This window comes from Salmo salar, chromosome 03, assembly GCF_965601325.2.
Source record: "Salmo salar chromosome 03, fSalSal1, whole genome shotgun sequence".
Taxonomy (NCBI): Eukaryota; Metazoa; Chordata; class Actinopteri; order Salmoniformes; family Salmonidae; genus Salmo; species Salmo salar.
This window is the reverse complement of record NC_138293.1, coordinates 16051772-16068595: the sequence shown is the minus strand read 5'-3', so window position 1 is coordinate 16068595 and position 16824 is coordinate 16051772. Positions and strand designations below refer to the sequence as shown.

The 16824-nt window shown below is 42.2% G+C and overlaps 2 protein-coding genes across 4 annotated transcripts in view; both read right to left on the bottom strand.

The window, feature by feature from the left end:
* LOC106599005 (phosphatidylinositol 3-kinase regulatory subunit gamma) overlaps positions 1–1401 on the bottom strand; it is a 40927-nt gene extending 39526 nt beyond the window's left edge. Inside the window, exon 1 of one of the 2 annotated variants that reach the window (XM_014190048.3) lies at positions 1146–1401. The gene's annotated coding sequence lies outside the window, so the exon portion shown is untranslated. The other variant, XM_045714538.2, reaches the window with a different exon arrangement.
* Positions 1402–3400: 1999 nt separating this feature from the next.
* LOC106599001 (microtubule-associated serine/threonine-protein kinase 3) overlaps positions 3401–16824 on the bottom strand; it is an 80715-nt gene continuing 67291 nt past the window's right edge. For both annotated transcript variants that reach the window (XM_014190039.3, XM_014190038.3), the window contains 9 exons: positions 15987–16108; positions 14300–14481; positions 13763–13884; positions 13355–13546; positions 12787–13013; positions 12229–12351; positions 11591–11727; positions 10905–11092; positions 3401–7173 (listed from right to left, as the gene is read on the bottom strand). In XM_014190039.3, the coding sequence (XP_014045514.3) occupies positions 6365–7173; positions 10905–11092; positions 11591–11727; positions 12229–12351; positions 12787–13013; positions 13355–13546; positions 13763–13884; positions 14300–14481; positions 15987–16108 (2102 nt within the window). In that variant the 3' untranslated portion in view covers positions 3401–6364. The remainder of the gene's footprint in view (positions 7174–10904; positions 11093–11590; positions 11728–12228; positions 12352–12786; positions 13014–13354; positions 13547–13762; positions 13885–14299; positions 14482–15986; positions 16109–16824) is intronic.

Here is a 16824-nt window from a genome sequence, read left to right as displayed (position 1 = left end):
AAATATAAATGAGCAATTCTACGATAATGGAGTGACACTGAGACACAGATTTTTCACTTTAAAAAGTATGTCAAACAAAAAAACAATACATTTTCAGCGAAATTGTTAAAAGCTAATGATGAAAAGTTAAACTGAATAAATATTGGCATGCCCTACCACCTCTCAACACAACTCAAGGTGTTCCTATGCTTTGAAAAAGAGATACAGACGTTCGAGGATGTCCTAAGTAGAAGTCTATTCAACGTAAGTGTTCATATGTAGGCTAGTTGCTTCTCTTTTATTTCTAAATTGGAGAAAAAAAAGTTATAGAGTGTAATAGTTAGTCATTGCTAACCTTTACATAAGCAACCCTACATTACCCTAACCCTAAGTACAATGCACAAAGTAGCTAACGAGTTAATACAACAACAAGAAACTTACACTGAATTTACATAAATTATTACACAGCAATAGCGACTGAACAGACATGTGAACAGGCATTGTTGCCACAGACATTGGTGATCCTGCATGTTTTGGAATCAATCCAAGAGAAATCTGGAAATATAATTTTGGCCGTGTCCTAAACCAATGCACATGTGCAGAATACGCGTAACGTTTAAACAACAAAGCGCACTAAATGTGTAATAACAATATTAGAATGGTCCAAAATATAGGGTTGCTGTCAACTACAGCTAAGTTGCCCATGTTGCAACAATGTAGCAAGTAAAACTCGCACATACACTTGCAGATGACTTGTTCGAGAAATTCGCAACCTTTGCCATTATTTTGTCTGTGTTAAGCACAATGTTGCTACACTGAGTAAAAATGTAGCCCACAAAATAGTGCAACATTGACGTGCCGTATGGGAACTCTGGAAAATATGGTTACAGTAGCTAGCTAGCTCGACTTGGTCGATTTTTACATGTCAATAGAGAGGCGCACGTTAGTACTGCAAGTGGCAGACATTATGCAACTAACTAGGTATTATTTTAACATTTAGCTTACTTTAAAGAAAACGACTTGTTGCAGTGTCCTCGACAGGTTTATAGACCTGTGAAAGTTCGTACTGCCTTGTGTGCGTAGGGCACCTAGTTGAAGATCTTCCACCATTTTCCCGTTCAGAGGCTATAGCACTGGAAATGTGCACCAACTTAGGAAAAACTCACCCGCAGACGCAGATACTTCTTCCAAATATCTCGCTGCAGCGGCACTTTAACACGTCGAAATGCAGACAGCGAGTTTCCTTATCTTTCACCTGTTCTTTCCCTCAATGCTTTAAAGTCGTCCACCTCCTTTGATTACTTCTAGTCCGGTTTCTTTCTTTCTCCCTTTCTTTCTTTTGCTGCACATGACTCTCAGCTCCCTACACAGCCATTTTCCAGCACAGCACGGCGCAGAAAAGTAGAGTGCGTGGGAACTAATATGAACAGCACGGGAAAAAACGAACCCAGTCGGAAAACCGAATCATTGCAGGACGGGAAGCATATGGCCATTTCCATGTAAAAGAACCCATGAGCACCAACCTGTGAAGTTTATAGGATCATGTCAAATTGTGTGTCAAATGAAAGCTAAGAGTCTATATTTTTTTTAATTAAGGCATATATCCATTTATCAACCATTTTTCATCCAAAAAAATTAAGAATAAAAGAAGGCTTGGTCAGTTGGAAAAGGGTTCATAGAAAACATATTTTTCTCATTTTCATCCCTCATGAGGAGGGAGGATAATGAAAGTTCACATAAGTGACAAGTAGTTCGGGTTTTTACTGATATCAATTTTGTTTATTAATTATTAAGTGATTAAATCCAAATCATTAACAGAATTTCAGTAAAATCTGTAACAGAATGTCTGCAATTGAATTGGCTTCAATGGGAAATCATAGTAGGCACAGACCACAAGTTTGGACAGCACAGTACAGTAAAGCAAAGTAAAGTATAGTTTACTACAGTAGAGTACACTAGAGTTAAGTACAGTATAATGTATTGTACTGTATTGTATTGAAATATAGTCTACTGTACTCTACTGTACTGTGCTGTACTGTACTCCACTGTACTCTACTGAGCTCTACTGTGCTGTACTTTGATGTCCAAACTTGTGAAATATAGATGTCTATGACTGGTTCAGATTTGGTCCTGACCAACTAAATGTTGTGTTGTTTGAGGGCAGAGCTCATTAAAATAATAGCCAATGTTTAGAATAATACCCAAATATGCAAATTAGGATATTGCATATCTATGCCTTTGTGTACCTATTCAAGATACATCACCATGAAGAGAATGACATTCATATCCATGCATTTCTGTGCAATACAGATCAGGGACCCATGATGAAATTCCATTACCGTAATTCCGTTACTGGGTATAAATCCACTTCACTTACTGTTGTTCAATAACCAAAATCAAAATAGATTTCTTCAAAGTCAATGTGTCATGTCATAGCTGACACCCCATTCTTTCTGTAATCGTTAAATCTTAATTTGGAGCATATATTTAACAGTTTTGGTAAAACGTGGACACAAAAAACAGTGGGAGATTTTACCTAAATTATGTTACCAAACTTTGCATCTGCACAGTTCTTCCAGTAAATGTTTTTGTAAAATGTTCAGTGTAAATATTTAAAAGTAGTCCTTGTGCATAGTTGTATGGTTTGTTAAATTTTTCAATCAATAGTTTTTTGTTTGGCATACATTTCAAAGTGAAAAATCAGTCTCGGCGCAATTCCGTTATCGTGCAATTGCCCATATGACCATGATAAATATTTCCTCTCCTGAATTGAAGCATTTCAATCATCCTAAAAAAAAGTACTTTGACAATACAACTATTTCATGCCTTTTCATAACAGCATTTTATAAAAATTGATTGATTATACCATAACCTTGTTCAGAATGCTGATGAAGGATAGTCTGTGCTGTATCAGGAAGAGCTAATAACTAGGCTACTCCATCTTTTTTGTTGTTGTTGTTGCCAATTAGCTACCAGGTTGAACAAAGAATATTCAAATTTAGGAAAAAGATTTGGCTCCCGAGTGGCACAGTAGTCTAAGGCACTGCATCTCAGTGCTAGAGGTGTCACTACAGACCCTGGTTCGATTCTGGGCTGTATCACACCTGGCCATGATCAGGAGTCCCATAGGGGCGGCGCACAATTGTCCCAGCGTCGTCCGGTTTAGGGGAGGGTTTGGCCAGGGTAGGCCATTATTGTAAATAAGAATTTGTTCTTAACTGACTTGCCTAGTTAAATAAAGGATAAATAAAATAATGTACTTGGCCTTCAGATGTGAAGACTTATTGTTACAGACGATATATGTTTTGAATAGAGAAATATGCATTTGATCACAATAAGCCTCTATAGTTGTTAGTGTTGTGAATGTGCTTCTCCAAAATGTTGTAAGATGTAAGTCCCAAAAAGAACTGTACACTTCATATTATTCTTCTGCCATTCATTTATTTCAAACACTGTTAGACAATTGAGAGAAAATGAATTTCACACCAACTTCCACCAGAAACCAGTTTGGGAAATATACAATGAAGTTTGAGGGCCACCAAGGTAAGACAAAACAAACATTAATTATGTTTATGGATTACAATTGACCATTACAGATATCCCATTTATCAAACATCAGGAAAAATATGAGAAGGTAGTTGTAATCAGTTGGTTATATTCTGCGTGCACCTCAGGCTTTCACCCCGTTTTATTATTGAAGTTGAATCGAAGACCACTAAATGAATACATTTCAGTTATGTAAAACTACACACTAATTTGGGTGCATTCAGAACAAGTCTTTTTTCTTGTGTTACATTAAACAATGTAAAAGTGCAGAATGGGTAATATATTTGCAATCAAAGAATCAGATAAATTCCCTAGCAAGCAAGACCATGAAAACAACATCTGACTAATATAACAAATAGTTATTCAGTTCAGTGAAAAATGTCTAGCATGAGGACACAGTATTATTTCCAATAAATGGACCACACTTTGACAACATCAAGATCTGGGAAATCCATTTTGAATTGAATGACCTATTTTATTATACCCTCACAAAAATCACACTTACTTGTTTCAAGTACTAATAAAGTATATATATAAAAAAAAGTAGATACGTTTTAGATTTCTGACCTTCTGTTATCCTATCTCGTTCCAGTTGTTCAAGTATTAGTTGGTGACACATTATTATTTGTATTTTAACTTGGTCAATATTCCCATATCCCCAGCCAACTGTGAAACACGTGTTCCTAACATCATCTGACATACAGTAAGACAGTTCATCCTAATATGACAGTTTATCTGAAATAACCACGAGTGGAAGAATTTTTGTTGTTCATTCTATAGTTGCAGAAGAAAACAATGACAGTATACAGTGTTGACAGCCAAACCATTGCCTACATCTTCAAATCTCTCACCATTCTATTAAGTCTGTTGTTCTTGATTGCCAACTTCCGTTTAGGTTAGTTATGGTGTTTGTAAACAGCATAGGCATATCAGCAATGCAACAAGACTGCTTCCATATCCAAATATACAAAACACAGTTAAATTTCTTTGTCCTTCAGGGCTTCTGTGGGAATCCTGCTGATCCCTGTCATTCGTTGTTCAGAATAATTTAAAGGGGGCCTCCCGAGTGGCGCAGCGGTCTAAGGCACTGCATCACAGTGCTTGAGGCGTCACTACAGACCCAGGTTCGATCCCAGGCTGTGTCACAACCGGCTGTGAGACAAGATCAAAATTGGGAAGGGAAAAAGGGGGTACATTTTTTTCAAATAATTTAAAGGGCCAATCAGCAGTTGAAACAATAACAAAGCGTACTCTGCTCCCCGCCACTGTTTCAGTAAAAAGCTGAGGAATTGGCTGGAGAAATGCAACCACTAAAATTCATGATATCAAAAAAATATATAGTTTTAACCATGTTTTGAGGCTTTACAGGGTTTGTTTACATTTACTTTGTTTACAACCACTGGAGAAAAACAAGTTTATATTTTGGGTTCTGATGGGGAACGACAGTTGAACCAAGCTCATGAGGCTTTTATAAATTATAATATTCTACAATCAATGGGTACATATCATTAATTTATAAGTCCAAAAATGGATGGAGCAACTGCAGATTTCCCCCTTCAACAGTGAAGATGGAAAAAGTTCACATACAGGACACATCTGACCCTAAAATGTAAACATTCATTCATATAACATGGTTTTAAAAAAACAGCACAGGGAGACAGTTTCTACATACACTGCACAATTCTTAAAATGCAAAAGGAAAACAAGAGTTCTGAAAAATAATGAGAACAGTGTTAGGGGATAACGCCTAACCTGTGCAAATACACTCTTCCGCTAGATTACATTGTAGGGTAGCTTGCTTCAACAAGCAGGTCAGTATGGCATTGCAGGATCACCAACAATCTAGTATCAAAAAGGTAGCAATGGCAGAACAAAGCGTCCTTTATTTTGTGTCCCGTCAATCATTTTGTGATTTAAACCAATGGAAGAATCAGTGGAGTTTATCCATTTGATGACATCACTGGAATGATTGACAGGGCTTGGCAGCAGGGCTCAATCCTGAAGCTTCCTATGTACAGTACCTCTTATTTAGAAGGGTTCTTATGAGAAATCCATGCTTTGGCACGGGGGCACTATTTCACTATCCCTGTGACCATGAATCATTACTACCACATTATTGTTCTAGTGTGTTAAAGACGGCACTGAATTAAAGGGCTTGGACACACTAAGTACATAAACATTCAACGTATGTTTGAAAGGCCTATTTTGATCAGACAAAATCAGCAGCCATATTTCATGTCATGAAACACTTTTGGAACACTAATAGAATGTTAAGCAATTTAACAGATATTGGAGAAAACATTTTATTCATCGTCTGTCTGCATCTATAAGCCACATCCAAATCTTTGTTCTTAATTTAGTTCATTAACTTGGAGTTTCCTCATGTCTCTATCCATTCACACAACATAATGGGCGCATCAAATTTGTGACATTGTCACAAATAAGGGCCAATAAATGAAGTCATATTCAGCCCGAAACAAATAAAATGAACATAAAATGTAATAAATAGGTTATTTCATAAAAAAAAGGTATTTACAAAGTACAAAAATGTTACAGGTGCTACAGTGAACCTAAAACCAAAGGTGGGAGGGATTAAACCAATTTTGTCTCAACAGTTTCGAGTGTGGTACGAGGCATACTGTAACTCAACCGTGTGAAGTCTTTTTGTTGTTGTTGTACTCTCCCTCCAGTTGCCTCAATTGGCTCAGGCTTGAGTATATTCTCGCGGATAAACATGCAAGCCCTTCATATACGGTACAGTAGCCGGTCAGAGAGCATGTAACCTTAGTCTAGGGTGTGACTCTACCTAGACCTTTCACCTTATTGGAGCAACACTAGACTAATACCCCTCCTTCTCCCTTGGCTTGGATTTCTGCGCTGCTGTACCCTGTGCTCCTCGCCCTGCCACCTCCAGGCTCCAGTCGGACTGAGCTGAGTTGATCCACGACGCCTTGAAACGCGGCTGCCTGATGGGAAGCGCAGGGCTTTGGGCCTCCTTTTCCTCCGGGTCGTCAAAGCTCACCTCCTGCACCGCCTCCTGCTTCTTAAAGGAGTCCCTCCTCTCAGACAGGGCCAGTTTCCTCATCACCACCACCTCATTGGAGCGGTGGTCGCTGCTGGCCGACTCCCTGTGGCTTCTCTGACCGCCCAGATAAAGGCCCTGGCGGCCATGTTGTTCTCCCACACAGACAAACCCTGTGGCGGTATCCTCCAGGTCCTCAAGCCCCTCCCCCTCCGACAGGGGCATCTCCATGGTGTGTCGGCGGGTGGCGTAGGCCTTCTTGTCGCCGTGGTACACCCCTGAGAGCTTCTCAGCCGACTGCACCCTCTTGAGGAGGGGCGAACGGGGCGGCTCGGCGCTGCGGGGGCGCACAGAATGGCGGGCGATGGTGGGAGGGGACAGGGTCTTGCCGTGGAAGCCGTGGAGGCCCTTTGAAAGGCTGGGGAGGGAGGATGGAGAGCACTGGGGGGAGAGGGGCTGCGGAGGGGGGATACAGGCCAGCGGGGAGGGGGGGATGCTGCTTGTAGACTTGCAGCGACCTGCCTTGGTGTAGCGGCCCAGGACGTGAAGGGAGCTGGGACGGGCCTGGGGGACGGGGGAGTTGGGAGAGCTGGAGCAGGGAGAGGAGCTCTGGGGGGAGTTGGAGTCTGAGAGAGAACAGAAGAACATGATGTAGATAAGCCTTTGCTTTGTAATTGCAGAAATCAAACAAACATTCTCACTTTAGTGCTGATAACTGTTTGATAATAGCTAGAATAAACGTTATCCTAAACTTTTTCTGTATGACATACAGTTCCAGTCAAAAGTTTGGACACAAACTCATTCAAGGGTTTTTCTTTATTTTGACTATTTTCTACATTGTAGAATAATAGTGAAGACATAAAACTATGAAACAACATATATGGAATCATATAGTAACCAAAAAGTGTTATATCTAAATATATTTTATATTTGAGCAACCTTTTGCCTTTGACAGCTTTGCACACTCTTGGCATTCTGTCAACCAGCGTCATCTGGAATGCTTTTCCAACAGTCTTGAAGGAGTTCCCACATATGCTGAGCACTTGTTGGTAGGGCTGGGCGATATGACCAAAATATCATATCATGGTATTTTTCACATTTTTGACAGTATTTTATGTTCTTGATTAATAAAACTTCCACATTTGCTTTATGAGTAGTGCGTGACCCTAAGGTGGCAACACATACACTACCGTTCAAAAGTTCGGGGTCACCTAGAAATGTCCTTGTTTTTGAAAGAAAAGCCAATTTTTTGGTCCATTAAAATAACATCAAATTGATCAGAAATACAGTGTAGACATTGTTAATGTTGTAAATGACTGTTGTAGCTGGAAACGGCAGATTTTTTATGGAATGACTACATAGGCGTACAGAGGCCCATTATCAACCAATGGCACGTTGTGTTAGCTAATCCAAGTTTATCATTTTTAAAGGCTAATAGATCATTACAAAATGTTAGCACAGCTGAAAACTGTTCTTCTGATTAAAGAAGCAATACAACTGGCCTTCTTTAGGCTAGTTGAGTATCTGGAGCATCAGCATTTGTGGGTTCGATTCCAGGCTCAAAATGGCCAGAAACAAAGACCTTTCTTCTGAAACTTGTCAGTCTATTCTTGTTCTGAGAAATGAAGGCTATTCCATGCAAGAAATTGCCAAGAAACTGAAGATCTCGTACAACACTGTGTACTGCTCCTTTCACAGAACAGTGCAAACTGGCTCTAACCAGAATAGAAAGAGGAGTGGGAGGCCCCGGTGCACAACTGAGCAAGAGGACAAGTACATTAATGTGTCTAGTTTGAGAAACAGACACCTCACAAGACCTCAACTGGCAGCTTCCTTAAATAGTACCCGCAAAATACCAGTCTCTACATCAACAGTGAAGAGGCGACTCCGGGATGCTGGCTTCTAGGCAGAGTTCCTCTGTCCAGTGTCTGTGTTCTTTTGCCCATCTTAAGCTTTTCTTTTTATTGGCCAGTCTGAGATATGGCTTTTTCTTTGCAACTCTGCCTTGCTTTTCTTTCAAAAACAAGGACATTTCTAAGTGACCCCAAACTTTTGAACGGTAGTGTATATTCTAAATTCTAAATTATTTCAATGGGTCTTTCTCCAGTCGGATTGTTTTATACTATTCAATTCAACTTAAACCAAAAATAATTTCATGCATTTCCATACATTTCTGCACTTCCTGCACTCATTTGAGATTATTTCCACACTGCTACGATATGGGGGAAAAATACTACGCCTTATTTTAAACCAAATATTGCAATTGTGATTTAGATCAAAACACTTGGGTGAACTTTTGGAATCATGGAAAAAGATTGTTTATTATAATTCTATAGTTAGAATATAAATAATAGTGGGAACTTTGCATAGTGTTGTTTGACATGACAACGAATGAAAATGCCATGGACGAGTTATTGTAACAGGGTAGGAAGCAAAGTGATATTCCGTGTTTCCTAGGGGACCCTATAATCTTTGGCTACATTAAATCTTTATTCATATAGCCAACATATTCATGCTTCGCCTATTCCTCTTTGATTTAGAAGATACTATTTCCTCCACCAGTATTGGTATCAGGCTGTATTAGCTAGCTATGTTTGCTCTGACTCAGTACTTTTATTAGCTAGGCAGCTAGCCAGCTAAATAGCGATTAGCATTAGTGGCTAACACGATTTAGCTTAACTTGCTAAGAAAATACAAACTATCTGTTTGCAGATGTAAGAAACACGAACTAATATTGTAATTATAGAACGCTTGTGGGTTTATATTAAGATCAAAGTGAAAACAACATCGTTGTCATCAACATTGACCATGCAGACTGAACGAAAGTGTCTCGTGGTCAAACAACAACAAATGCGCTCCTTGAGTGACAGGGGGTGGGACTAGGTCTGTGTGGAAAGCGAGAGAGAGCAGAGGGATGACTCAAGTAGCGCAGTAAACTATAAAAATGGACGTTATACACGGCGTATCACATTTAACAAACCAAACATTCAAATACCGTTATAGAAGGTCAAGTAAAAACCCAAACCGGTCCGTGCATAAATACCGGTATATAGTAAAATACAGTATTCCGCCCAGCCCTACTTGTTGGCTGCTTTTCAGTCACGCTGCAGTCCAACTCATCCCAAACCATCTCAACTGGGTTGAGGTCAGGTGATTGTGGATGCCAGGTCATCTGATGCAGCACTCCATCACTCTCCTTGGTCAAATAGCCCTTACACAGCCTGGAGGTGTGTTCGGTCATTGTCCTGGTGAAAAACAAATGATAGTCCCACTAAGCGCAAACCAGACACCTCCTCCTCCATGCTTCACAGTGGGAACCACACAAGCAGAGATCATCCGTTCACCTACTCTGCGTCTCACAAAGACACGGCGGTTGGAACCAAAAATCTCAAATTTGGACTCATCAGACCAAAGAACAGATTTCCATCGGTCTAATGTCCATTGCTCGTGTTTCTTGGCCCAAGCAAGTCTCTTCTTCTTATTGGTGTCCTTTATTAGTGGTTTCTTTGCAGCAGTTCGACCATGAAGGCCTGATTCACGCAGTCTCCTTTGAACAGTTAACGTTGAGATGTGTCTGTTACTTGAACTCTGTGAAGCATTTATTTGGGCTGCAATTTGGCTGGTAACTGTAATGAACTTTTCCTCTGCAGCAGAGGTAACTCTGGGTCTTCCTTTCCTGTGGCGGTCCTCATGAGAGCCAGTTTCTTCATAGCGCTTGATTGTTTTTACGACTGCACTTGACGAAACATTCAAAGTTCTTGAAATGTTCCAGATCGACTGATCTTCATGTCTTAAAGTAATGATGGACGGTCGTTTCTCTTTGCTTATTCGAGCTGTTCTTTCCATAAAATGCACTTGGTCTTTTACCAAATAAGCGCATCTTCTGTATCCCACCCCGAACTGATTGGCTCAAACCCACAAATTAACTTTTAACAAGGCACATCTGTTAATTGAAATGCATTCCGGGTGCCTACCTCATGAAGCTGGTTGAGAGAATGCCAAGAGTGTGCAAAGCTGTCATCCAGGCAAAGGGTGGCTGCCTTGAAGAATCGCAAATATAAAATATATTTTGATTTGTTATAGTTTTGATGTCTTCACTATTATTCTACAATGTAGAAAATAGTAAAAAAATAAAGAAAAACCCTTGAATGAGTAGTTGTGTCCAAACATTTGACTGGTACTGTATGCCATTAAATCCAAAGCTTTGGCATAACACACGTTTCTTCAAATACAAATTTACTTGGTCTACCACAAGGGTTGAAACATTGTCAAACGCCCACTTACCAACACAAAACTATGCACGGCACAAAATGGTGGCCTAGTTTCGATCCAATAAAGAGGCAAGCTAGCAACTCACCTCCAGACTGGTCGGGGGCGGGGGAGCGGCAGGGTGTGGATGGCCCAGGTGAGAGGCTCTGGGTGGGGGAGCCAGACAGGCTGTCACTGGAGGAGACCGAATGTTGGAAGCCAGAGGAGAAACTGCGACTGCTCTGCATGGGAGGAGGGGTGTGCTTGGACAGCTTCTTCCAGATGCTACGTCGTCTACTACAGGAGAGAAATGGGATTCAATGAAAAGGCTGTGGGTATACAGGCTTTCAGAAATCAGTTATTAGGCCGATTGGGTATTAGATGATTTTTATAATACTCTGATATATGATTATGTGAACGCAAAACATGGCAATGTTTGCATTCTGTGGCACAGAATTAATATTTTTTACAAATGGCACCCAATAGAGGAGGGCTTTTTGTCTTATCTACCATGACACCCAGATAGCAGGCACTACAGTAGTGGTGACTGGAGTAACTGTTCCTCATATAATGGAGAGCCCTGTAATGTTCTGTCTTCCCTGTGGCTCAGTTGGTAGAGCATGGTGTTTGCAATGCCAGCATGGTGTGTGCAATGCCAGGGTTGTGGGTTCGATTCCCACGGGGGGCCAGTACAAAAAAATAAATAATGCATGAAATGTATGCATTCACTTCTGTAAGTCGCTCTGGATAAGAGCGTCTGCTAAATGACAAAAATGTAAAATGTTCTGATCTTACCTGTCCTGGCCATCCTTCCTCTTGCTCTTCTTGCTGCGTCGAGCCATCTTGCTCTTGTAGCTGGTCTTCCTGGCTGGGCCCACCTTAATGGAGGTGTTCTCCAGGGCCGTGGTCTGCAGCATCACCTTGCTGCCACTCTGGGAATAGAACGGCGATTGTTTTACTGGGCACCAAATGTTCTATGTAGGATAGAGATTGCATATGGAATATATATTTCCTGCTTATAGAACAGTGATCACTGATTTGTAACAGGATTGCACAGGTGAAAGTAACAGGGTCTAATATGGCCACCTGTCACAGGGGTTGGACGACAGGGACAGGGACAACTGCAGTGGGGTTAATATTGACATGGGCAATATAAGGACTGAGGAATTTCTTGGGGTTTCTTTTCAGGGAGACTGGTCTTGAGAAAGGCCTTGTGCTGAAACGTTAACCGGCTATATCCTCCGGTCTTGTTTCCTTTGTCATTTTTGGGGACAAAATGTAGTCATACTGTTTATATCAGAAGGTAGCAAGGAATGAAGGAAGGTAGGAAAATAGGCAAGACAGAGAGAGACAGAGAGAGCGACAGAGACCAAACAAAGAGAGGAAGAAGGAGTATCAGGAAAGCGTGATGGTCCTCTTCCAGTGGGTCTCACCTTGAGAAGCAGCTCCACCACCTCAGTGTGCACCAGCCCCTGGACCGACTCCCCGTTCACGTGGGTGATGAGGTCACCAGCCCTCAGGCCCGCCTCGTGGGCCGGAGTGCCCTCCTCCACACACTACAGGAACACATGAAGAATAACCAACCAGAATGTAACCCTGACTGCTTTTGCATTTATCAATGCTTTCAGAACAAAATGTAAAACAAGACGAAATAATATGTTGGCTATAGAAGAAACCGTAACAGACTGGCACGCGAGCTAACAATAATACTAGTAGATTAAAACCAGCCAGACATTTGGTATTTGAAAGAACAAGTGTTGTTATAAACAAATATTACACATAATGAAATAACTAAACAACACAAACCAATACCAGACCACACAGATAGTTCAACCAGACAGTAAAACCAAGTCCCAATACTGCAGCAGTACTAGGAACCATAGAGATACATACTTGAGTGGCCTGTTCCATGAAAATGTCCCTGACCAAGATGGCCACCCTGTAGTCATGTTGTCTAGTGATCTATTTAATTCTGTGGCAGGAACACTTACCCAGACCATGTGGTGCACGGTGTAGACGTCCAAGTCCCCCATGTAGACGCGGATGGCGCGCAGGGCGAAGCCGAACCTCTTCCCAGAGCTGTGGATGACCACGGGGGGGCGCAGGCTGGTGATGCTGAGGGACAGGTCTCCCCGGCTTGGGGACGAGTCCCGGGATGAGGGGTTGGAGGATAGGGACAGCGACGACTTGGGGCTGCTGGGGAGACCGTCCGTGGTGTCTGGGGGTATGGAGAGAGAACACGTTAGGATTGAGGAATTTCTTGGGGAATTTAACAAAGTATAAGTCAGTAAAAGCATATCAATCATATAGGTTACAGGGCATTGTAGGCTACATACACAATACAGTGGTGTTGTTAGCATTATGCTAACCTCTGAATAGAGTCAGTGGCTGCATCTCAAATGCTTGGCCCGTATAAACGGCAACTTTTGGCCATAGCTCTGGCCAAAAGCAATCTACAGAAATGTATGTTACCAGGAATACGGTACCGTTTGAGACTTGACCTTTCTTAACGTCTGAGTATACTGGTACAAGCTAGCTAGCCCTGGTGGTTTAATTTACCTGGGGTGATGATGAGGGACAGGCCTGAGATGGAAGCTGACTTGGGGACCTTGCAGGCCGCCGGGGGCCTGGGCTTCTCGGGGGTGTCCAGCTGGTGCCCGATGCGGCGGGACGCCCCACGCCTGTAGGAGGGCCGCGTGCCTGTGCTGTTACTACGGAGACGGATACGCCGCAAGTTGGACACTACCCCGTCTGAGAGAGGAGGGAGAGAGAAAGAGAGAGGGGTGGGGGGATAAGTGAATGTCTAACAGTGCACGCTAGAGTATGGGCATTCTTCTCTTTTAGTAATGTAAGCCCAGTACAAATCGCACAAAATCTGTATGGGTGTTTACTTTACGGATATGACTGTGTCTGTGTGTATAGGCCTAAACACATTTGTGTGTGTTAACCAGTGCAATCTAAACTCACCCTCTTCCTCAGCTGCGATGGCGAAGCGTGGCATGGTGTCCAGGCTCTGGGTGCTGTTCATCACCAGCGGACTGGCACTCCTCTCTGACTGGGACGAACTGGAGGAGGCCCTGGGACGCAGGCTAGAGGACAGGAGGGAAAGAGAACAGAATGAAGTGTGATTTCTCCCTTATAACCACACACTGTTAGGAAAAAAAGGTGCTTATCTAGAACCTAAAACGGTTCTTCGGCTGTCCTCATGGGAGAACCCTTTTTGGTTCCAGGTAGAACCCTTTTGGGTTCCATGTAGAACCCTTTACACACAAGGTTTTATATGGAACCCAAAAGGGTTCTACCTGGAACTAAAAATGATTCTGCCTGGAACCAAAAAAAGATGATCCTATGGGGACAGCCAAAGAACTCTTTTGGAACCCTTTTTTCTAGGTGTATAAAAGGCAAATGTAGCAGAATTCTGTCGATGTTTTAGCTAGAGCTAAACTTGTCTCACAAGTACACACCAAACATAGTGTAGTCTGAGGCCCTTTCTCTGTCTCTCACCTTCCTCTGTGGCCCTCCGTCCTCCGGTCCCCGCTGGCCACATGTTTGTGTCCCTCTCCTGGGGAGAGGACACCCCTTCCATCCCACCTCTCCTCCTTCTCCTCACTGTGGCTGCGGTCCGACGACGACAGGCTCTGATTGGATGGCGTTGACGTGGACAGGTGCTCTGTGCTGCTGTACACCTGGGGGGCACAAAGAGGTCAGGGGTCAGAGAAAAGGTCACAAAAAAGCCCAGTGAGATGACAAGCATGCTTTTTAAGGGTGCAATATGCAGAAATCACTCCGGCATATTCTGGTTGCTAAATTATTATAGTTAGCCTAATTTCACAAAACAACCAATGTATAGTGTAGAGCAGGGCTCTCTAACCCTGTTCCTGGAAAGCTACCATCCTGTAGGTTCATACTCCAACCCTGTTCCTGGAGAGCTACCCTCCTGTAGGTTCACATTCCAACCCTGTTCCTGGAGAGCTACTCTCCTGTAGGTATTCACTCCAACCCTGTTCTTGGAGAGCTACCCTCCTGTAGGTTCATACTCCAACCCTGTTCCTGGAGAGCTACCCTCCTGTAGGTTCACATTCCAACCCTGTTCCTGGAGAGCTACTCTCCTGTAGGTATTCACTCCAACCCTGTTCTTGGAGAGCTACCCTCCTGTAGGTTTTCACGTCAACCCTGTTCCTGGAGAGCTACCCTCCTGTAGGTTTTCACTTCAACCCTGTTCCTGGAGAGCTTCCCTCCTGTAGGTTTTCACTCCAACCCTGTTCCTGGAGAGCTACCCTCCTGTAGGTTTTCACTCCAACCCTGTTCCTGGAAAGCTTCCCTCCTGTAGGTTTTCACTTCAACCCTGTTCCTGGAGAGCTACCCTCCTGTAGGTTTTCACTCCAACCCTGTTCCTGGAGAGCTACCCTCCTGTAGGTTTTCACTCCAACCCTGTTCCTGGAGAGCTACCCTCCTGTAGGTTTTCACTCCAACCCTGTTCCTGGAAAGCTACCCTCCTGTAGGTTTTCACTCCAACCCTGTTCCTGGAGAGCTACCACCCTGTAGGTTTTCACTCCAACCCTAATCTATTGCAGCTGATTATAATAGTTAGCTTGTTGATAAGATTAACCATTTTAGTTACAACTGGGGTTGGAGTGAAAACCTAGCTCTCCAGGAACAGGGTTGGAGTGAAAACCTACAGGAGAAAATATAGAAATAACGCACATAGAACAGGGCTTTTCAGGCACGAAGATAGTAACTTTGCAGAACGACATCTCGGAACGCACAACTCGTTGATCCTTGTCACGGATGGGCTACTGCAGCTGGCCGGGTTCCACTCCTATCAGCTAAAAACAAGAAGCAGCTCCAATAGGCACGCGATCACCAACACTGGACAATTAAGGAGTGGAAAAAAATTGCTGGTTCCTGTTGTGTCATGCTGATGGCAGTCAGGATTTGGGGTAAGCAGCATGAGTCCATCCTGCCTGGTGTCAACAGTACAGGCTGGTGGCGGTGGTGTACTGTTGTGGGGAATGTTATCCTGGCACACGTTAAGTCCCTTGATACCAATTGAGCAACGATTGAACACCACGCCCGAAAAAATCAGGCTGTTCTGGAAGCAACAGGTCCGACCCAGTACTAGATGGGTGTACCTAATAAACTGAAAAGAATACATCTGAACGATATGAATAGTTGTTAGGTCATTTCCCACCTTGCTAAAACGATGTGCCACGGAGGAGAACTGCTTGAGCTCCAGGGACGTATCTTCGTCACAGGTCTCATCATCATCATCATCATCTTCCGAATCCAGGTGGCTGTACCGCTCAGACCGGGCTGAAGAGCAACAGAGACACACATTAGTACAAGTAGGGTTGGAAAACTACCAGTAATTTACAAAAGTTCTTTGTAACTTTGGTAATTAACTAGAATTCTTTGTAACTTTGGTAATTAACAGGTACTCTATGGCAATCTATGGTAACTTCGGTAATTTATACTTTAAAAATGTATTCATATAAAATAATCTTAATCTGTGTCCATATCGTCCATGAGTTTCAAGATCATATATCATGGTTCAAGAGAAAATAGCCTAAAAAATGACATTTTCAATTAACTCCGCAACTCTTCCAACAATTGACTTTTTTCACGTCTGCCACAAGTTTGGTGCCAAAACATTTACAACAAAGACATATTGACATGGTAAAATAAATAAAAGCATGTAAAAAATATTAAGGATATTTAATGCTGAAACTTTCATATTAAACACAAACGATGATGGGTTATATTTAGGGTACTGTTTTACAGCTTAGTCATTCTATTTTAAAATCATCATATTTTATTGTTTCAAATCTTAATTTACATATTTTATTATGTTATGAAAATTCCATAACATTTGTAAATATTCCAGTAGTTTAGACTATGAAAAGGTACCAGTAATATACCCTAAATACAAGTCAAGAAAGGAGCAGCAGCATACTACACAGATTAGGTTAAATTGGCCCTAACCCCTGACCCTGGATCAGATATTTTATCACCCCATATGATTAAGATTA